This window comes from Sphaeramia orbicularis, unplaced genomic scaffold (assembly GCF_902148855.1).
Source record: "Sphaeramia orbicularis unplaced genomic scaffold, fSphaOr1.1, whole genome shotgun sequence".
In the NCBI taxonomy this organism is placed as follows: Eukaryota; Metazoa; Chordata; class Actinopteri; order Kurtiformes; family Apogonidae; genus Sphaeramia; species Sphaeramia orbicularis.
This window is the reverse complement of record NW_021941649.1, coordinates 71,954-95,603: the sequence shown is the minus strand read 5'-3', so window position 1 is coordinate 95,603 and position 23,650 is coordinate 71,954. Positions and strand designations below refer to the sequence as shown.

The window sequence follows — 23,650 nt, the reverse complement described above, 5'->3', positions numbered from 1 at the left end:
ACTGTTCAGAACATAATTTTCTTTTTTAAAATACAGGTGATTACCATGTGATTTATTTACATGATGCACATGAATGTTTATTGTTGCTTGTCTCGTACACAGAACAAATCTGAAGGCAAAGTGTTTGAGATGTTGAAAAAAGGTCAGTTCAAGAAAGCAAAGGAGACCCTGAAAATACATTCTAAGTTTGACAAACTCATTGTGGCCATTATCGAGAAATCCTGGCCAAAAGACCGTCATGGGAAATACCAGGAAGATGAAGAAGTGATCTTTCAGCACCTGCTCTCCTGGCCGCCCATCACAGATATTCTCCAACTATACGGTATTTTAATCAACATTAGAACTAAAATGCATATAGAGCTGAAACAATTAATAGATTCAAATCGATTTAAAGATTATTCGATTGCAATTTTCCTGAATATAAGCTTGGTTTCCATATCCCTCTGGTATCCGCCCATAGAGGCCCTTCCTAATCACCAAAAGTGCATAATCTGCATAGCGCTGTAGTAATGACACAAATGTTTTCATACAGTTTGTTTTTAACTTTCAATTTTTTTTGTATTTCAACAACTTGAGCCATAAACAAAAATATGTAATACTCAGTAACTGTCATATTTTTAACCCTTTAAATGCCTTATTTGTAATGTAAACAAACCATATTTTTTGATGCAAAAAACAAATTTTTTAATTCAATAAAATTGAATTTTTTTTTTTTCCTCCTGTCATATGTCAGTGATTAACGCCGACATTGGTTCATGTAGAAGGGTGTTAGTGTAGGAATTTAACACTGTTTATTATGGGATGGTTTTAGTGGATGGATCAGAATTTTAAAAATCTTGCAAAAATTAACAACTTTTGAATTCTCATCTTGTAAAAATTGTTAAAATTAATGACTTTTATAACATGAAGTGCAAAGTGTGCACAGTATGTCTCACCCAAAAAATATGGTTTGTTTACATTACAAACATGGCATTTAAAAGGTTAAAAAAAAAGACAATTATTGTCATAAAATCTGGCATTAAATTTGATATTTTTATTCACAGCTCAAGTTGATGAAATACAAAAATATGCAAAATGTAAAAAAAATAAACTATGAAAAATCTTTTTATAGTTACACAACACTATGCAGATTACGGGGTTTCAGTGGTTAGGAAAGGCCCCTGTGGCAGTGTTCCCCAACCTTTCTGAACTACGGCACATATTTTACATCAGAAAAATCACAAGGCACACCACCAAACAAAAATGACACAAAAAGTGTATTTATCGAAATATAATGCAAACCTAGTCTCGGAACGAAAAAGCTGAGAGGTGTGCGTCAGTGACCCCACAGCTTATGGATTGAGGTCTGTCGTAGTATAATAGAGGCATTTCCCCCCCTGCCCCAACCCAATCTCTGGCTCCTGCAGGTAACCTGCAGATTTGCGCATCACTAGTGAGGGGGGCTTTAACAACAGAACGCACCACTTTGGGGCTGGTCCATTTTCACTTTCACTTTGCAAAGGGAAATGGGAGACTGTTGTTGTAGAGTGGATCATTGGTGCGTGTAGTCGTACATACAAGGTGGGGAAGCAAAATTTACAATGAACATTTATTTGTTTTTTCTCAGCAGGCACTTCGTCAATTGTTTTGAAACCAAACATATATTGATGTCATAATCATACCTAACACAATTATCCATACCTTTTCAGAAACTTTTGCCCATATGAGTAATCAGGAAAGCAAACGTCAAAGAGTGTGTGATTTGCTGAATGCACTCGTCACACCAAAGGAGATTTCAAAAATAGTTGGAGTGTCCATAAAGACTGTTTATAATGGAAAGAAGAGAATGACTATGAGCAAAACTATTACCAGAAAGTCTGGAAGTGGAGGAAGCAACAAAAAACGTACCAAAGCTTTTATTAAAGCTCTCAAATCCAAAATCCTAAAGGATCCAACCAAATCCATGAGAAAAATGGCAATTGAACTTGAGGTAGACAACAAGACCGTTAGAAATGCAGTAAAATATGATTTGAAGTTAAAATTTTACACAAGAACACCAAAACACTTGTTGACAACAGCAACAAATCCAACTTTAGCAATTTTTGGGAATCGTGTTTATGGCCGCCTTCTAGCCCAGATCTAAACCCTCTGGATTCTGCCATTTGGGGCGTTTTAGAACATGCTACCAATAGAACATCACACAGCAATGTTGACTTTCTTAAGGATACTATTAAAGAAGAATGGGAGAAGTTGTCACCCGAATATTTGAGGAACACCTGCGCAAGTTTCAGGAAGCGTGTGAAGGCAGTTATTGAGAAAGAAGGAGGACACATAGAATAAAAACATTTTCTATTATGGACATTTTCTTGTGGCAAATAAATTCTCATGACTTTCAATAAACTAATTGGTCATACACTGTCATTCAATTCCTGCCTCAAAATATTGTACATTTTGCTTCCCCACCCTGTATCTATATCATGCCGCTCGCTTACAGTACCAATCAGGTGAAACTGGATAATCTTCCACGGCACACCTGATGATTTCATGACACAGTGGTTGGGAAACACTGCTCTATGGGCGGGATGCCAGAGGATTAATCGAATTGAAGAAAGTAATCAATAGGTTAATCGATTACAATAATAATCTGTGGCTGTATCTCTGAATGCATAATGTCACTGTATGATGTTAAAGCAGAAGTCGTGTGTTATACGTGATGTTATGTCTTAATGCAGAAGGAATAAATATATTTGAGAAGCTCTCTGAAGATTCAAGTCACAGAATGAAGAAAGCCGTGTCATCATTCATGGTCGTTAACAATCAGCTGATCCGTGGAGACATTAAGATCAGCCTCCTCAAGTTCATTTTGGGCAGAAGGAAGACCTTCCTTGAACTACTGAAAATCGGTAATGATGGTCTTGACATTATCTATGGAAAACATATAATCATTGACCCTAAACAGTATTTTCTGAGCAAGTGTCATAGTAGAATTACTGAAAGGTGTGTATGATTTGATCAGATTTACTCTGTGAGAAAGAACAATACAAAGATGAGGACAAGATGCAAAGTCTTCTAGAACACCGACACGAAGAAGTTAAAGCCGTTCACCATCAGAAAGAACTGACTGACGTCTTCTTAGAAAAGACCAACGAGCTGATGGAGTTTATGACGGGTATGTTGGTCACATCACAACATTTGCTCAGTTTATGATCGCATCTGAAAATGTGAATCTTGACTGTCATTTTGATTTTCACGGTAGTTGATGTTATGAACATGGAGGAAAGACGGAAGGACAACATCGAGGTCATGCCTTTAAACCAGTTCATGAAGGTCCGTCCATTTGACCAGCCGTCGTCTCGAATACCTGCCGTCACCCACTTCATTCTGGAAGAAGAAATCCGAACCATGGCAGAGGTTCTGTACAAGTTTAGAGACAGTGGGATTTTCCATTCGTGTTGTGAGAAACAAGCCAGACTCTTTGCTAGAAGCAAACTGAAAGACAACGCAAGTGATGAACAAGTAGCGGACATTAAGGCGACACCGAAGATGATTCACGATGAGGTTTTAGTCAAAGGCTTTGACGAGTACAAAGACATCTACATTCGTCTAAAAACCGGCAGTTTAACATTTGAGGAAGTCAACAAGCTGTTCAGGATTTCCAAGCAGAAGTATGAACAGCTAAAAGACGAACTGGACATCATGTGCGGAATTGATCCTTCGGCCGACAAACAGTGGATCCACGGCCGGGTTGAGCAGATTAAACAGTATCATGAGCTACATTTAGCTTTGGCTTCAGCTGAAACCATCACCAGGGTCAAAGAGATGCTTGGTCTCCAAGGCGACTTCAGGGTTTTGGAGACACTCACTAAAGCAGTAAGTGTTTTTCAATCAAACATACGGGACAAAAACCTTAATGAAGGAAGAATTATAAATTGGCAATGGCTACTGCCACAGTTCAGTGGCACGAAATATTAGTTTGCCTATTTCCACAGAGCCAGTCAAATGTTAGCATTTGTACTGTGACAATAAGCAGTAAGGACATGTTGTTGCCACGGAGACAAACATGGACACTGTTCCATGAACTCATTAGCCTCTTGTTGCCACAGTACTGGGGTGACATATAGCGTATGCGCCCTGTACACACCACAGCGAAATTATGTCAATCCAGAAAAGTTCAATATCATTTTGGCCTTTCGTCCACATGACACTGGCGTTGTTGGTGCACTGAAACAGTGTTTTTGGAGAACAGGTCCCAGAGCGTGAAAATCTCACAATGCTGCCCTTGCTTTGCCGTATGGATAAGCAAAACACCACTTTTTGGAAACAATGATGCCATAGTACCACATGACCAGAAGAAGAAAACCCCGGACATAACCTCATGCTCATGCTCAGTGCATTCTTCTGTGATTTTACTGTATCCTGCAGTTCTGTCTGTGTCTGTGTACAGCGCCACATATAGATGTGGCAGACGTATTACACCATTTAACCCAGTTTTCCTGTTTCTACCTGGACGCAGATATTTCTTCAAACAATACATGTGTGATGATGAAACTTAGAATCCACAAAAGAAAAATACCACAGGCATTGTCGTCTGGACATAGCCTCTGGCACTCCAGCCTTTTTTTGTAATCGGATAGGCACATGGCATGTGTGATACTTATGGCCACAGTACTGTGGCAGCGGGTGACAGGTTACAGGTCTACACATCATATAATGAGCGCACTGACTGGCTCTGTGTTAATAGACAAATGAGAAAGTTAGTCCCACAGTACTGTGGCAAACACCACTTCAAAATGATGTTCAATCACAACAAAGTGTGCCATTACCTGTTTTTAACACTGTAGTGTGGAAGGGCAAAAAGAGTATGTTAAAGGGCTTATATTTGTCTAAACCCACTTGTCTTAGTCTGTGGTTCATTTCTTTGTGTATTTGGACCCTAATAGTTCATACAGTTTGAATTTGAACCCTTCAGCTGCTGCAAAACTATCTTTAGATTCATTCTGGCAAAAATCCAGTGGATTTCTACAACCTGTTTTAATTCCAGCTTAATTTCTTCTGTTTTATAACTAGTTACATCACAACATTTGCACATATAAGGTCCAGACTTCAGACGAACATTTCTCCAGTACGACATAATTGTTTGTCAGCAGCACTTCAGGCCCCACCCCCTCCAGGTTGTTGGCTGTGCTGCTCCATCCCGTTCAACTAACAACTGAACATTTAGTCATTTATATTCATTCTGTGGATGTTTTGATGCATGGGCGTTTCTAGGCCATTTTTGGGGGTGCTGAAGCACCCCTAAATTGATTCCCAGCACCCCTAAAATATTTGAAGGTTGCTGAAATTTTTCTTTTTTCTTCTTTACTTTATGTCCATTCTTAACATGCTAGAAAAATGTCAAAGCCATATACAGTTACATGGTTGAAACATAATATTTTAACAACAAAAATTCAGGATGATATTTAAAAAAGGGAAATTGTCAAATTGATTTAATCTTTCTTGTGCCTCCAGGCTACTGTTGGCTCCTCCTCCTATCAGTGACAGCGGTCTGTCACACAAGTCAGTGTAATGACCGGACTTTTAATCTGTTAATGAGCCTACAGTAGTGATACCAGTGTAAGCTGTGGTTTCCGGATCCCGCAATTGAAATATAACTGCATGGGGATCACTCATCTTACGTTGTCCCGGATCCATACAGTACTGTCTTCTTCCGATCCAGGTCCGGGTCGCGGGGTCAGCAGCCTCAGCAGTGGAGCCCAGACAGCCCTCTGCCCAGACACATCCACCAGCTCTGGGGATAGAATCCCTCCAGTGTGTCCTTGGTCGGTCTGTTCCAAGCATGATCCCCCAGTTTAAATAGAACCACATGGGGATCACTCATATTACCTGGTCCACGCACGCATGACTGATGCCTGTCTTACAGTGGTATCACTTCTGTGGGCCCAGATACCCCAAAAAGGAAAAAAAAAGTGTGTGTGTGTGTGTGTATATATATATATATATATATATATATATATATATATATATATATATATATATATATATATATATATATATATATATATATGTCAGGGTAGAGACTGCGATCTGGTAGGATCGGCGATTCTACCAGTAGAAACTCCGATCAGAGTCTCTACTGGTAGAAACTCCGATCCGAACCCTAACCCTAACCCCTAACCCTAACCCTTCTACTGGCAGGATCGGAGTTTCTACCAGCAGAGACTCTGATCGGAGTTTCTACTGGTAGAGACTACGATCAGAGTCTCTACTGGTAGAATCGCCGATCCTACCAGATCACAGTCTCTACCCTTACATATATATATAGGTAGAGGAGCTGCTGTATTAAAATGGAGGATTGTCTTCCACCAGAAATTAGGGTTACGGTATATTTCTTTTATGATTCCAGTCCATTCCTCTTTTACTGTGGATCAGCATTTAAATAACTTTTGTCAGATTTGATGGTTTAGTCACAGAGTTTCTCATACCCAAAAAATGTTATGCTTTTCTTTCACAAATGTGGGAATGATGGTCTGAAATTGTGTTAAAATGTACTGAACAGTGAAATTTCTCTTGCCTGGCCAGGCAACACTCTGGGTGCTCAGCACCCCTAAACCTCTGATCCTAGAATGACCCCTGTTTGGATATAAAACATAACCTTTATTTTTTTTTAACTGCATTTAGAATCATGAAGACTTTGTGAGAGAGCAGCTCAATCGGATTGACGATGACCTGATGCAAGCAAAGATGGATCTGGTGGAAATAACTGAGCTTCGCAGAAACTGTCTGCATGAGCTGAGCCTCCGAGGGGACTTTATAAAATGGCTGAAAGATGCACTTAAAGGTAAGAATGATTTTAACAGCTGTTAACTTCACAGTACAGGTTAAAAGTAGAATATATGAAATTGTGAGGGGATGTAAAACTATACGCATGAAAAGTCCTATTTTTTTTTTTTTTTTTTAATTATCTAGGCAGCATTATCTTATCAGCATTTTACATCATTTATATAACTTCTATACATGCAAAGGAAATCAAACAAAGAAAAAAGACATACTCATACAGGGGAGCAATGACAGAAATAGTAAAAATATACACACAAAGCTAAAATAGAGTTAGTGGGAAATAAAAGGTGTTTTTCCCATTCCATTCTTTCCTTCCTGAAACCCTTTTCCTCTGTATAAGATAAACACCAAACATTTAAAGTGTTTTGCATGAACTCAGTATTCCATGGGTCTATATGCACATTACTCTTATCAAGTAAAATCAGCTCTTAATAGTGTCATAAAATCAGCCCAGTTTTTCCAAAAATTGGTGAATTTGTCTAAATGAAGTCTAAGAAAGTCACCTTCTCCATCCTATAGATGTCATCTATAACCTCTATCCAGTCCTCCATTTTGGGTGCATCCTTTGTTACCCACTTCCTGGTGATGGCCTTTTTTACCTGCCACCGATGATATTCTGAATAGATACTTATCCTGTGAGTTTGTTCTCCCCTGGTTCTCTTTTCTGAAGTACACTACCGGTCAAAAGTTTTAGAACACCCCCATTTTTCCAGAATTTCATTGAAAATTATGCAATTTAATGTCTCAGTGTACTCTGAAATTAAAGCATAGAAGAAATAAACAATTGAAGTTAAAAAAGAAATCACAGAATCAATTTAGAAACCAAAATGTATTCTAAACTTTTGACTCATCAAAGTAGCCGCCTTTGGCAGATAGAACAGTTGAACACACTCTTGGCATTCTTTCTACAATGGAAATCAAATATTCTTCAGAAAGTTCTTCCCAACTCTGTTGCAGAAGTTTCCATAAATGTGTGTCACTTGTAGGTGTGTTTGCTTTCACTCTTCTGTCCAGTTCATCCCAAAACAGCTCCATGGGGTTTAAGTCTGGAGACTGTGCTGGCCACTCCATGTTTTCAAGTGTACCATCTTGTTCTTTTTTCCTAAGGTAGTTCTGGCAGAGCTTGGACTTATGTTTTGGGTCAATATCTTGCTGTAGGATGAACCCCCAACCAACTAGGCACATCCCAGAAGGTACTGCATGGCATAGCTGCAGAATGCTGTGGTAGCCATTTTGGTTCAGGGTGCTTTTCACTCTGCACAAGTCACCGACCCTGGATCCAGCAAAACAGCCCCAGACCATCACACTTCCTCCTCCATGTTTGACAGTTGATGTCACACACTGAGGAACCATCCTTTCACCTACTCGACGGCGTACACAAGTCCTGCCGGATGAATCGAAGATTTCAAATTTGGATTCATCAGTCCATAACCCCTTCTTCCAGTCTTCAGTAGTCCACTGGTGGTGTTTCATGACCCAGGCAAGCCCCTTTTTCTTATTCTGAAGTCTCAGCAATGGCAATGAGACTTGCTTACTATGACCACTATTGAGCTGTGCTTTCAGCTGTTGTCCTGTGAGTCTCCTCTCACTCCAGCTGTTAACTGTCATAAACTTGTCTTCTGATTCTGTTGTGTCTTTGGCTCTGCCAGACCTCTTCCTGTCAGCATTTCCCCCAGTTTCTGAGTGCCTTTGGATGGTGAAGGAAACTGGACTTACTGACACCTGGACTTTCTTGGACATTTCTCTGTAGGACAGACCTACATTTTTCAGTGTTATGATGGTCTGTCTCTCTTCTACCGTTAATTGCCTTTTCCTCTTTTCACACGCTACTTTCTGCAGTACAATACTGTTCAAATAATGCTCCCAACGGTATGGTACCAAAGTGTGTTCAACACTACTTTTCTGCAGACACAGGGGGTTGGAAGGAATTCACAAACGTTGGGACACCTGGAGGAATTGGTAGCACCAACTTTCGAGGCTTGATCAACCTCCATTGCTGCAGAACTGCTTTAAGTTGTTAACCCATTTCTTGTTCGCTAAAGAAGGCCTTTTTGTATAATTCTGAAATGTACATTATTTTTCAGCTTTGTTTAACTATACCTTTTTTTTTTCTTTTTTTTTTTTTTTACCTCTGGCAGTTCACCACTTACCTTTGTACCATTTCAAACTGTTCATTGGACTTGGAACTGCTTGAATTTCAATACAAAACTAGAAAAATTGGGGTGTTCTAAAACTTTTGACCGGTAGTCTATATGAATTCAAATGTGAATGGAAATTGGACTTTGAAAATGTTCTCCATGGTTTTTTTTCAAAGCCTGACAAAAAGGCACAATGTTAGGGCAATCCCAAAATATGTGAAAATGATTGGCTTTATTTTCACCACATAGTCTCCAGCCTCTTCTATCCTAAGATTTCTGCACTGGTGTAATAAAATAGCCTACAGTGTAGCTTTCTTTTTTTTTTTCTCATTAGTGGGTTTTTTTTCTGAGTATGTTGGTAGTAATGTACAGTATCTGCTGCCCTGAGATGAATCCGGATGTAAGAAAATGATCTGCTCTAGTCATAATGGTCATATATTTTTATATTTTTACAAATATTTTTAGATATCAACGAGCTGAAGGTATTTGTTGACTTGGCTTCCATCTCTGCGGGAGAGAATGATGAGGACATACATCGAGTCTCCTACTTCCACGATGCAGTTCTGGGATATTCTTCACTGCTTTATGAGCTTAAACCAGACTCTGATTTCCACACTTTGAAGACAGCACTCCATAAGCTCTGGGGAGCTTTACAGAATGATGGAAACTTACCGAAGAAACTGGTAAGAAGGGACAGTTGATTTCTTTAGTACTGAAAATGACTACAGTGCAACTCTGATGTAGATACTTAGTGAACATTAAAGCACTGAAAGCACAAAAGGTCAAATGTTAAATGTGTCAGTGTGGATTTTGTACTCACTTGGTGGAAGGGTGTTAGTGTAGGAATATAACACTGTATACAGTGGAAAGATTTTAATGACTGGGACAAAAATCATGCAAAAATGAACAACTTTTGAATTCTAACCTAACACAAATTGTGGAAAATTATGCGATTTTGTATAATTTGAAGAGCAAAGTGTGCATAATATGTTCACCCGGACACTGGAATGTTAACAGGAAACAACTTCACCGTTGAAAATACTGTTTTGTTTTGCAGCGGGACAGTGCACGTCATCTGGAATGGTTGAAGACTGTAAAGGACAGTCATGGATCAGTGGAGAGGTCGTCTCTATCGTTAGCATCAGCCATCAACGACAAGGGAATCTACCTGATCAGTGCACAAAGAGTTGAAAAGGTTCAAAACGCCACAAACCAAAGATGACTGTATTATTACTAATGTTCATTCAGTTTAGACATTGTCTCAGAGAACACTCAATATTCTGTCAAAATAATTAAGGACAATTTGTGTGTATTTGTCATTCCAGCTAAGCCTTGATACCGTCCTGAAACTCCTGATTCCTGAGGGACATGATGATGGTCAGATACGGAGTTATTCCCTTGAGGACCTGCGGGAACTGCAGAACAAACTCATGCTCATGTCTGGGAAAGGCCATCAGGGGAAAAAACAAGTTGATCACTTTGTAGAGGTACTTTTTTCTGTTATTAATATTTTCATTTTATTTTAATGTGGAATTAAATAGTTTACTGGTCACCGTAGGACTGAAGACACTTCAGCTTTGGTTTCGTGGCTGTATGTACTGTTTGAAAGGTTTATTTTTTTTATTTGTATTTTCCATTGTATTAAAACTATTATTTGTGGGTGCAAATCAGATTGTCTTTGTTTTTCAGGTTTTTGATGGTGCCCAGAGACTAGCTAAAGCATTCATTGTCCTATACACAGCCGGGAATCCTCTGTTCAGATGCTGGGAAGCTCGGATCAGATGCTGCATAAATAGTAACAAACCCAGTATTACAATGGACTTCAACCTGGACGGTGGTCTGAGCGCTGTCACTGTGGAGGGCAGTGTAGACGAGCAGCTTCCTGAACTTTGCAGGAAAATGGAGAAATACCTGGATGACTGGATGAATTTTGTGGAGGATCAGAGATCCCACCATTACTATCTAAATTACTATACGGCAGAACAGATTGTCAACCTGTGTACCAACCTGTCTCAGCAAAAGTTGATCAGTGTCAGTGATCAGGTTCTCATGTTGCTTTCTTTCATTAAGCCCAACTGCACAGCTGCTGACCTGCTGGAAGCGCAGGAAGAGCTTAAGATACTTGAAATGGTGCCAGAAAATGAGGTAGCCAGCTCAGATTTTACCAAGGAATTGGATCCATTGCCAGGTCACATAGACCAGGCAAGTGGTTTACAAAAATTTGATCTGATATGGGACACTTACATGAAAAACATGGAGAGTTTTCTTCCACACATTCTCGATGTGCAAATTCTTGGAAGACTGTTAGAAAAACTAGCAAACAAAGAAAATAGCAAGGTTACATACATTCACAGAGAGCTACCTAATGGTCTTGCATTGGGAAAACCAAACCTTGTTGTTTGCCCACATGATGAAGTCCTAACATCTTGCATCTCAGTTTACATGTGCAGTAAAAATCAAACACTTCCTACGTACGATGAGGTCCTCTTGTGCAACTCCACAACATCATATGAACAGGTGGAACTTTTCCTCAGGCGCTGTCTTAGCAAAGGCAGCAGGGGACAGAAGATATACACTCTGCTATATGGGGATCTGCTGACTTACGATGTGAGTTCTAAAGTTGAGAAGTTTTTTCAAGTAATGAAAATGAGAAGCAGACAAGACTACAGGCTGGTCATTATCTGCAGCTCAGAGAGAGAACATACATACCTTCCATCAGCCTTCAGCCAGTACAAACTGCACATGGTACCTCAGGAGAAACTGGAGAGAATCCAGACATACTTGCACCAACACTATGTAGTCCCAGAAACCCAACCGAGTGCTGCTGCTGCGTTCAAAGACCGGAAGCGTGTTGTTGTTGTCTCATCCAAAAGGGCTGGGGTTGGTATGTACTTAGTTTTAACCTCAGTCATCAAATTACAGAGATACTGATACTGTTGACACATGAATAATGACTTTTTTGTTCTTTTTTTGAATAGGTAAATCCCTCTATATTAAGAGGTTGTATGAGAAATTGCAGGGCTCAACCACATCCTCAGTGATGAAATGCATTCGCTTGACTGAACCGAAGGTTGATGAGAATGTGATTCTTCAGTCTCTCTTATGTGACTCCAATAAGGAAGAACTCACCATGTTCCATTTTGATGTCACATCATCGGTAATGGTCACCTTCAGTAAATATTTAATTTCCTTTTCTTTCATTCTCTTCATTATAATAACAGTTGTTTCATCTCACTGAACAGGTGCAGAAAGGTCTTGATGAATTTCTGTTCAAATTGCTGATTCTGCGTTATTTGATGGACTCCGAGGGAAACGTGTGGAGGTGCAGTGACAAGCAGCTGTACATCATTGAGACTTTAGAGCAAACTGCAAAACCATTAAAAAATACCTCACATCAGGTATAGGATTCTTTTTAGAAATTTGATACTAATAAAATGTCTTTTTTTGATACTAGTAAGTATTACCTATAAAATGCTGAATAAACCCTTTGTTTTTGGTTTCTTGTTTTGTTTAGGCTCGAAGTGCAAATAACTCATTCACAGATGTATTCCCAAATATTTTCTGTCGACCACCTAAAGAGGTACTAGAGCTAGAGATGAGTCCCTCTCTTGTTAATAATGAAGACCCACTCATGGATGACCAAGAATTCAGGAGCACCGTCTTTCAACGACCATACCAGTATCTCACTCGATTTCAGAAACATGCCAATCTGGACACGTTCAAATATGACAGTGAAAAACGTGCTGAAGGGTCACATGTGGAATGTCTCCAGATGTTTCTGTTGTATTGTGGAATTCCAGACCCATCCTGGGCAGAACTAAGACACTTTGCGTGGTTCCTAAACCTACAGCTCCAAGACTGTGAGAATTCCGTTTTTTGTGATGCCTCATTGACTGGAGACGTCCTACGTGGATTCAAAACCTTTGTGGTGGACTTCATGATTCTGATGGCGAAAGACTTCGCCACTCCATCGCTCTGCATTTCTGACCAGAGTCCAGGAAATCTACAGGTGGACCTAACTGGTGTCAAAGATGAAGACTTGGCCCCTTTTCTTATTAGGAAGAGGTGGGAAACAGAACCGCATCCGTACATCTTCTTCAATGACGACCACGTGTCTATGACCTTTATTGGCTTCCATCTTAAGGTCAATAAAGGGAATTCTGTTGACGCCATTGAGCCCATTTCTGGAAAGGTGATAAGAAAGAATGTCATGAGCATAGCATTACACAGAGGTTTAATGCAACAGAGGGTGCCTTTCAACATTGACTTTGACCGTCTTCCAAGAAAAGAGAAAATAGAGCAAATCTGTAATGTTCTTGGTATCAAGTCTTCTTGTGACCCCGATGAAACGTATGAGCTGACAACTGACAACATATTGAAAATGCTGGCAGTCCATATGCGGTTCAGGTGTGGCATCCCCGTCATCATCATGGGGGAGACGGGATGTGGTAAGACAAGGCTCATCAGATTTCTTTGTGAGCTCCAGAGAAATGGAAGACCAGCTCAGAACATGCAACTTGTGAAGGTGCATGGAGGGACAACTCCAAACATTATTTACACCAAAGTTAGAGAGGCAGAAAAAAATGCCTCTGCAAACAAACAGGAGTATAAATTTGACACTGTTCTTTTCTTCGATGAGGCCAACACCACTGAGGCCATCAGCAGCATTAAGGAAGTCCTCTGTGACCAGACAGTCAACGGGGAAAGTCTGACACCTGACTGTGGATTGCAGATTATTGCAGCATGTAACCCTTACCGCAAACACACTGAGGAGATGATCAAGAGGCTGGAATCTGCAGGTCTCGGGTACAGAGTTCGAGCTGAAGAGACAGATGAAAAGCTTGGTTCTATCCCACTTCGCCAGCTAGTGTATAGAGTTCATGCATTACCGCCAAGCATAATCCCACTTGTGTGGGACTTCGGACAGTTGAATGACCACACAGAGAAGATGTACATTCAGCAAATTGTGCAAAGAGTGGTTGAAAACAAACCAGTTGATAAAAATTATGTAAATCAGATCACCGATGTCCTCTCTGGGTCACAGAAATATATGCGGACAAGGAAGGATGAATGCAGCTTCGTCAGCCTCAGAGATGTGGAACGCTGCATGCAGGTCTTTCTGTGGTTCTTTGACAACCACACTACATTTTTTGCAGAGCTTAGAGAATTTGAGAAAAAACAAAATGCTGAAAGGAATGAAAGTCTTCAGAAAGAGCCAGAGGTCAGAGATCCTGTGCTATGGTCTGTAGTTATGGCCACGGCAGTATGCTACCATGCCAGCCTTGAAAATAAGGATGACTACAGACAACAAATCTCTAAAAGCCTGTCACCAGCATACAACCCAGGAAAAGTAAAGCAGGAAATATCACTCATGCAGGATTTATTTCTCAGTGGGGTGCCCATAGCACATACAATTGCAAGAAACAACGCCCTCAAAGAGAACGTCTTCATGATGGTTCTCTGTATTGAGCTAAGAATCCCTCTCTTCTTAGTTGGGAAACCAGGAAGTTCAAAATCTCTGTCTAAAACCTTAGTGGCTGATGCCATGCAGGGTCAGTCTGCGCATTCTGACCTTTACAAAAGGCTTAAACAGATCCATTTGGTGTCGTTCCAGTGTAGTCCTCACTCAACTCCAGAGGGCATCATCAACACATTCAAACAGTGTGGGCGTTTCCAGGAAGGAAAGAACCTGAAAGAATACATTTCAGTTGTGGTCCTTGATGAGATTGGTCTGGCTGAGGACTCCCCAAAGATGCCACTGAAAACTCTTCACCCACTGCTTGAAGAAGGGTGTATCGATGATGATCCCCAACCACACAAAAAGGTTGGATTCATTGGCATCTCCAACTGGGCTTTAGACCCGGCAAAAATGAACCGAGGGATTTTTGTTTCCCGTGGTGATCCTGATGAGAGGGAACTTATTGAGAGTGCTAAAGGCATATGCTCATCTGACGAAGTGGTTTTGCGGAAGGTCAAGGCATTCTTTGAACCCTTTGCAAGAGCCTACGTGGATATCTGCAACAAAGAAGGCAATGGTTTTTTTGGATTGCGTGATTTTTACAGCCTGATTAAGATGATTTTTGCCGTGGCCAAGGTTTCTCAGAGGAAACCCACAGCAGAGGAAATCGTAAAGGCAGTGTTAAGGAATTTCAGTGGTAGAGATGATGTGGATGCAGTTACTGTCTTAACGGAAGGACTTCAGATTGTACCAAATCTGGAGAGCATCAGAACCACTGACTTTGTGAGAGAAAACATTCAGGCAGTTGGACAAGAGGAAGAATGCCGGTACTTGCTGATCCTGACAAAAAACTACGCAGCTCTACAAATTCTCCAGCAAACTTTCTTTTCAGAAAGTTGTCAACCGGAAATTATTTTTGGCTCTAGCTTCTTGAAAGACCAGGAGTACACCCAAATCTGCCGCAACATCAATAGAGTGAAGATCTGCATGGAGACAGGTCAGACTGTTGTGCTTGTGAACCTGCAGAACCTTTATGAAAGTCTCTACGATGCTCTGAACCAGTACTATGTCTACTTGGGTGGGCAGAAGTATGTGGACCTTGGACTGGGAACCCACCGTGTCAAATGTAGGGTCCATGAGGAATTCCGGCTTGTTGTTATAGAAGAAAGAGAGGTGGTCTACAAACAGTTCCCTATACCTCTCATCAACAGGCTGGAGAAACACTACCTGGATATCTTCACTGTCCTCAAACCTGAGCAGAAAAGAACTGTGACTGAATTGCAGAAATGGGTTGAAGACTTTGTGTCTCTAAACAGTCAGGAGTCAACAGACACTCAGACGTATGAGTACCTACCAGCAGATGTCTTCATTGGCTACCACTTTGACACATGTGCCTCTGTCGTTCTTCAAGTAACAGAAAACAAAAAGAACAGTGTGGAAAACTCAGACCCAGAGAAGAGAGTACTGGATGAAGCTAAACTCATGCTCCTGAAATGCGCTACACCTGACTCAGTGGTGCGACTGAACTGCAGTGGCCTTCCGAAGGTGGAGATTGAACATCTGACCAGGGTTTACTTTGAAGACCTGAACAACAGCTGTTTGGTTGACTACATACTTGCTCACACAAAGCAGGAGGTCCACTGCAGCTCATCCTTCACAGAGGTAAATGTCAAGTTATTCAAAGCCAGTTTCAAATACATCCTACAGCTTTCAGTCCAGATCAGTTGCCATTAATATGGACAATTAATAGTTTTTATACATCTATAAGTCATTATTATATGTAATTCTATACAACAGGTAACAACATTCTCGAGACTTTTGACAGCATCTGACTTAAAGCCTCTAGAGCAGGTGTTGCCAAGTGTTGGACTTCTGTCATTGCAGCAGTTTGACACAGAACAGTCGTTCCTGAAGAAAATCAGGTTTGTACTGAGGACGTGAATGCATGGAGTTCAGTTTCACATCATTAATGGCCCTTTGACTTTTTCAGCACACTCTCACAGTAAACATGTCAAATCCAAGTTTACAACGGTTCTCCCTTTGTAGGAACTTCCTCACAACTGAAAATGGAAACAGCAAAACCGGAGCCGATGTCAAAGCCCTCATCATTCAGTATGATTTCGATGAAGCTTCTCAGAGTGCCAATCTTATTGCATCTGCAAAGTAAGTCGCAGACATTTCTGGTAGATGCTGCGCTGCTACTGTGTGATTTTTGCCATATTGATGTTTTGCTGTTCATTTTCAGATATTCATCCATAAACGAAATCAACAAGATAACTCAGGAGAACACAGGAAGCAAAGTGTTTGTGTACTTCATCACCAGACTGCCAAGAATGGGAGGAGGGACTTCCTATGTTGGCTTTCAAGGAGGTAAGGTTTTCTCCTGTTGGGATTGATTTGTTTTAATCACAGTCTTTGACCAGATATGTGAATCTTCACAGGCCTGTGGAGATCAGTTCACATCGATGACCTCAGACGATCAAAAGATATTGTTTCAGACATCAAAACCCTTCAAAACATGACAATCAGTCAAATGTTTGAAACAAAGATTGCTCAGCCAGAAGGTAATCAAAATACTCAATTTCTCATTTCCTCTGTGTAAAATGTCTTGTCATTAAAGATCTTAAATGATATTAATATATGCTTATTTTTAACAGCTATGGAGGTGGATGATGACTCTTACACAGGGAGTGAGGAAAATGTGAGTAATCGTTTTTATTTTAGCTGTTCACTGTCAAAAAACACAAATATACCTCTAGTGACGAGGAGTGAATGAAAGGAGTCATGGGTGCAGTGCTCAAGTGGATAATGGGGTTTATTAAAGAAAACAAGCATGAGAACTAAACAAACACAAAACCTGAAGGGGATAGAGTCCACAGGGCTGAGTCCAGGGTGAGAGAGTCCAGGAAGGTCCGTGAAATCAGGGAAAGGCTGTGATGGTCTGAGAAGTAGTGATCTGACGCCGCACTGGAGCAGAGGAGCCCCTTAAATGGGCTCCTGATGGAGATGTGCTGCAGGTGCTCCCTGAGACAGCACCTCCTCTTTTACTTTCTGGTCCTCCCATGCTCAGTCAGTCTTTTTATGTGCTGTTGTTTGGACGTATTAGCACTGGTAATATGGTGGGGGGTGTACTGATTTTTAAATGTAAAACACTTTGTGCTACATCTTCATTGTATGTAAAGTGCTATATAAATAAAGACTGAGTTGCGATGCACAGCAGGGGAGTCTGATTTTGAGGGAGGACTGTGACACCTCTGTGGCATAAGACAATTAACATGCATGACTATGGACATTTTTGTCCATTAGGCCAAATTGTTCCTCTTCATTTGTATCAATTTGTTAGAACATATGACAAATTGGTTTTGTAGCAACATCTCTCTCTCGACAGTTTAAAATTGTAATTTTTCTACTAAATCATCGTAACACTGAAGAAAATGTTCTCCGCTCTTGTATCATTCAGGACAAAAATGTCCACTTTCAAAAGCTGCTGAAAAACTGTATAGTTTTTTCTTTTTTTGTCAGGTATTCTGATCAACTTCAGTCCTGATCAAAACAATCAAATATTGAATAATTGTCAGGATTTTAACCCTTTAACTCTTTCGGTGCCAGACAGTTAAGGGGCTAATACGCCTTAAAAGTGCCACAGATTTTGGCCGTTTTTCAGTATTTCGCGTCGTTTTTATAATATTTGAAGAATCCTGCAGGAAACCGCTCGGTAACATCCGACCGATTGCTAATTAGATTCAAAACGCACCGGACGCAGCCGATTCATTATTGATCGTAATTTGCATAATTCATAATAATAATAATAACCGGGCACCAGCAACACAGCCCCGCATCCCAACTAGTGGGAGAGGGCCAACTGGGACCCCCATCCACCAGAAAGGAGCGGACCCCAGTGAGAGAAGGCGCCACAGCCCCCGGAGTCCACAGCCGCCCCCCGGCATGGAGGGCTCCCTCTGATGAAACACCGGAGAATAAGAAACATTAAAAAGATATAAAAATATTATTCGGTCGCGTGACCTCAAATTCCCGTCTGATTGGTCTCAAAAGGGGGACACAGAAAGAACGTCATCGAAATGTGAGAAAGAAATGGGGGTGGATGGTTTGTTTGTACACAAATGTGGCGTGTTCTCCAAAGCCGATCTGATCGGCCCGTGGCACTTTAAAGGTCGTATTCGTAAAGCCGATTTAATCGGCCCATGGCACTGAAAGAGTTAAATGCAAGTTTGATTACTCAGTGCTATCTTTTATTGTCCACATAGCAAATGGTGGGCGGAGGGGGATTTTTTTATTGATTGAAATACTTAAAATCATTGAATGTTTGGTAGTTTTGAGCAGAGATGATTAAGAGATGTTTAAGAGATTAATGGAGAAAAAAACAAAAAAATACTAAATTGTAAAGTTTTTATACCATCATCATGGCGATCTTTAAGGACAGGCCTTTTGCTTGTGAGATGCTCCTCTGGTCTCTGATCAGTGTTTCCTCCTGAACCAGGCCTTGGCTCATGTTGTGGACACAACAGAGCTTGTGCGAAGTTGCGTCCAGAACGCTGTGGGAATGTTGAAGGATCAGGTGGAAGGTGGAATCCGCAGCACACAGAGAGTTCAGATCCTCCTGACGCTCCTCAGTAACGACGACGCCATTAAAGGTCAGAAAAGCAGCTTTGTTTACACAGAAGAACACTGTAGATTAAACAGACTGAACCTGACATTTAGATCAGATTAAGAAACAAAAAGGAAGAATTAAAACCTGCAGCGCTACAAATAATCCTAAAACTCCAGTCTGATACTTACAGCCCATGAAACTGTCAGGAATAGACTAGTACTACTACTACTACTACAACTACAACTATTACTACTACTACTATTACTACTACTACTACTACTACAGCTATTACTACTATTATTACTACAACTATTACTACTACTACTACTACTACTACCACTACTACTACAGCTATTACTACTATTAGTACAACTATTACTACAACTATTACTACTACTACTACAACTATGACTACTATTACTACTACTGCTACTACTACTACTATTACTAGTACAACTATTACTACTACTACTAGTACTACTGCTACTACTACTACTACTACTATTACTACTACTACTGCTATTACTACTTCTACAACCACCACTGACACTGACCGAAGAACCCCCAGTTCCTCCCTCAGATGATTACTGGATACAGATGTGGTCATAAAGTGAATAACAGAATGTTCAGAATATGGCTGTGACAGAAATAATGTGTAAAAATTTTGGCTCTGTGGTTTTACAGGGAATCCAGACACATGTTCATTCACAAATTGCTTGACATACTAAACTATTTGTAAGTGTTTAGTTTCCAACAGCATTTGCAGGACTCTTTATGTTTATCTGACTCTTATCAGGAGAATTTCTGCAAACTGTGAAGAAGCGTCTTCATTCCTTGTTGGTCATTCACGATAGCAAAAAAGAAAATTGGGTGATGAAAGAGGCTTCCGACATTGATGCCTTGCAAAAAGGAGGCACCTTCAGGTGAGCGCTACACCAAAGGTTGTCTTCTTATGTAGACTTTTTATGAATAAATCCTTCAGGTGATTCAATGTGCAATAAAAGGGAAGAGCAAGTTCACTGTCACTGCATTTTATATGTTCTTTACATTTCATACATCTCTATAGTTTTTGCACATGTAGTAGTTTTAACTTACTCGTGTATATTCTTGTAGATATTCTTTTTCCTTTATTAATTAGCACTAATATTTAATTTGAGTCCTTATTATCTATTGCAGAGTGCTTGTAATGATTGAATGTGATTGCTGTTGCTGTAACTCCTGTAATTTCCTGCAAAGGATCAATAAAGTATTTGTTTGTGAATGTTTAAAACATTAGTAAAGAGGTATTTCTGGGTCTTCACAGAAACACGTTGTGGAAGCATGTTCAGGCTGCCGTCGTCCCTGTCTTGGCTCAGCTGGTCTCAGTCATTGACCGTGACCAAAACTTGGACATCTTACTGAATGAAAACTGTGGTGAATCTTTCAAGAGACTGTGGTTGGACATCTTTGGGAATGAGAACCTGCTGGAAATCCCACAGCTAACATTTGACCACAGGTATGTGGTCGTAGTGTGTTTTGCATAACTTTTATTCTTAAACTAGAATGATGATAAATGGCAGCCATTTTATAATATTTGTCATTTGTTGTGTGTTTTTTAGCTCAGAGACAGGAACTATTCCAGTCCAGAACTACGTCACCCTAAAGGGGAGTTTTGGATGCCGCCTTCCTTTCAGTTGGAGGATCAAGGACCACCTGGAAGACCTCTGGGTCAATGCTCCTCAATGTGGAGGTGATGGCCTGTTTGTGGGTCCAGAAGTAGGGATGGAAACTGATAAGTATTTATTAATTTTCCAACTCCATTATCTATATATCCCTTATCAGTTTGATACCCAATCTATTCTCTTATTGATTCTCATTGGATTAGGGAATAAACAGAGCAAATGACTTTGTTTGCATGAACTCCTTAATGTCAAATATGTGCTAACATTTCACATTTGATTGGACCAAACCTCCTAAATGGTTCTAAAGGTGTAGTTGAAGCAGTGTTAGATGTACCTGCTGTATCTGAGCCTGGTTGTCATGGAGATTATTCCTAAACAATAATGAAGCAGGTTGACACTGTGAAATGACACTATCTTTAACAGTACCGATAGAACTCAGAGCAATTTAATGTTAGTGGGTGTGACAGAGGACACCATGCAGTAGGCTCCGCCTCCAGAGTCACCACCCCCTTCACCAAGCAGCCAATGAGAGAAGTCCCATTGGTGCAGTTTAATTGGATGCTGTGGTTAAATATTTGTGCATGTTGGAGGGATTTAACCCTTGAAAGCTCTGCAACTGTTGTAAATGGTCACAGTGTTGTCTTCACTGGTCAAATACTACCAGACTTTAGAGGAAACAACCAAAATATGGAAATGACCTGATGACGCCTTTGGCGTGATGACGTCATAGAACCAATAAGTAGAGTCATTAAGCAAACAGACTAATAATTCCAAGGAAGTGAGCAACTGGGAACCAGTTCTCTATAAGAACCTGTTCTCCATTCCCATCCCTGTCCAGAACTGATGAGTATCTGTGTTGTCGTCGTATCCTTTTCATTTCTCTACCATTTGCCCATCTTGCTTCCTGATAGAACAAACTCATTATGAGCTGGAGGAGCTCTTTTGGACAACGCCTCTGGGGCGACACATTCAGAATGCAGACCGGGACATGCAGACAGAGTTTTTTCAGTGCTACCTACAGGATTTCATCACCATGACCATGAATGTGACACGTGAACAAGATCTGCAGGTTGTTTTTCTGTGTTACCAAAGTCTTTATATTTTCAGTAATGTCTGTGTGATACGTGAAGCTAATCCACATTCCTGGTTTGTAGCTTCTCCACGATGCCATGAACTGTTGTGTTCATGAGCTGAAGTTCAAGCTCGGTGTCAGAGACGCAGTGACCTCTCTTCTCTGGGTCCATGCTGCTTACCATGAGTTCAAGAACCGGTTACAGAATCTTTCCAGGATGATGTGCATTGAGCCCCAGCTGACCCACGACCTTCAGAAAGATTCCAGCGCTAGCAATGGGTTTGAACTGGTAGGTGTCCAAACATCGATTAACATAACTGTAAAAGTTGTTTTACCTGGACTGCAATGCATTGTCTTTTTAAGTAAATATTATTTAACCTGTTCCTTCCCACCTATTTTGGCCTATTTACCAAGTTCCAAAGCTGGCCTTGTGGTCCTTCCAAACTGAAGACCTAAAGAACCACAAGGCCAAAATGAATCAATGACACCTCATTTGAAAGGTAGTTACCTCTAGAATATGACCTCAGGTTAGATTTAGCTGAAACTGTTTTTTATACCCATGATAAGAGTGTGGTCATGGTCTTATCAATGTGGAAATGGGACGTGTGCAGACAAAGCTGACGCTGGTGCTCTTTATGCACACTTTCTGATGATTCTTCTTAAAATTAAGTGTGGAGTCAACAACAGTTCCGAGATATTTGTATGTTTGCTCTTGCTCTGTAGTTTGTCCCTTCTTGGATCCGTTTCCTTCCTAGTTACATGTTCATGTCTCTGTGCCAGCAGAAGCCAGGGCCATCATGTTGTCAGGTCCATCCTTCCTGCTGCCCATGCAGACAGACCGACATCCGTCCAGCTGCTTGGATTCAGCTGGTGATGTTTTCTTGTCCTATTCCCTGTGTCTTCCAGGTAATCGATGTGTTTGCTGCTTTGGCATGTGTAGAGTACCTGGAGCCCGGAGACCTGGACACAGATGCCCAAAGAAGGATGTGGCTCAGGCGGGTCAAGAGACTCCAGGTTCCCATCGAGTTGATCTGCTCCGATGAAAGCACGAGACATTATGGAGAAAAAAGCAAAGTGCTGGTCCACAGGGTTCGGTAAGACAGGACCAGACATCTGTGGATCGGACAGCAGACCGAGGCGGGGCCTGGGCGGTCTGATCCTCGGTCAACTTTGTCTTATCTTTATAGTCTGCATTTCTTTACTCATGTGTCGGTGCTGTTTCTGTTTTCTTAGAGGTGGATGGAATCGGATATTTTCTCTGTCTCTGTTTGTGGAACACATGCTGTTGGACATCGAAGAGATAAACGGGGAGCTGACACCTCTGTTTTTACAGCAGACAAAGAAGCTTGGAAAGGTTTGTTTGTACAACCCATTTTGTCAATTTATAACAATCATTTAACCCATAAAGACCTAGAGCTACTTTTGTGTCAGTTCCCAAAGGAATTTTTCTGACTGTTTAACCTTTATTAAGTGATTTATCACCTTTTATTTTAATTTTGTCCTCTGTATTTTATGTTTTTCAGTGAAAATCATGTTTTATGAACATGTAGGTGTTCAGAAAAGCTCAGATTGAAGTTGAGGGTTATTATATCACAAACACAGATATCTGAAGAAAAAATGACTTTACAGCAAATCTCTCATTAATTGAACATAAAACCCAGTGTGTTCATCCACTGTCATTGATCCAACTCCATGGGTTTTACTGGTGAATCAATGTTGTAGAAGATGACGGTGTTTCCACGGTAACTACGGAGCCTCTGAACGTCCAAATATGGTCATATCTGATGACCATGAAAAGATGAAGAACTGTATTTTACATTCGTTATTTATATGTATTGATAGAATTTGTGGATCAACAGGAATTAAACAGTTTAGATCAGTAGATGGTTTAGCCAC

General features: G+C 40.6%; 1 protein-coding gene across 1 annotated transcript in view; it reads left to right on the top strand.

Annotated features, from left to right (window-relative positions):
* Positions 1 to 23,650, top strand: part of LOC115416707 (E3 ubiquitin-protein ligase rnf213-alpha-like) — an 88,914-nt gene that overhangs the window by 27,726 nt on the left and 37,538 nt on the right. Inside the window, 25 exon segments of the mRNA XM_030130556.1 lie at positions 103 to 322; positions 2,715 to 2,882; positions 2,996 to 3,148; positions 3,236 to 3,849; positions 6,658 to 6,817; positions 9,420 to 9,637; positions 10,012 to 10,149; positions 10,280 to 10,441; positions 10,644 to 11,838; positions 11,933 to 12,111; positions 12,197 to 12,352; positions 12,469 to 16,074; positions 16,210 to 16,334; positions 16,459 to 16,575; positions 16,658 to 16,782; positions 16,854 to 16,976; positions 17,070 to 17,113; positions 18,911 to 19,064; positions 19,818 to 19,944; positions 20,325 to 20,516; positions 20,620 to 20,750; positions 21,594 to 21,751; positions 21,837 to 22,043; positions 22,661 to 22,848; positions 22,988 to 23,108. Coding sequence (XP_029986416.1) covers positions 103 to 322; positions 2,715 to 2,882; positions 2,996 to 3,148; positions 3,236 to 3,849; positions 6,658 to 6,817; positions 9,420 to 9,637; positions 10,012 to 10,149; positions 10,280 to 10,441; positions 10,644 to 11,838; positions 11,933 to 12,111; positions 12,197 to 12,352; positions 12,469 to 16,074; positions 16,210 to 16,334; positions 16,459 to 16,575; positions 16,658 to 16,782; positions 16,854 to 16,976; positions 17,070 to 17,113; positions 18,911 to 19,064; positions 19,818 to 19,944; positions 20,325 to 20,516; positions 20,620 to 20,750; positions 21,594 to 21,751; positions 21,837 to 22,043; positions 22,661 to 22,848; positions 22,988 to 23,108 — 8,781 coding nt within the window.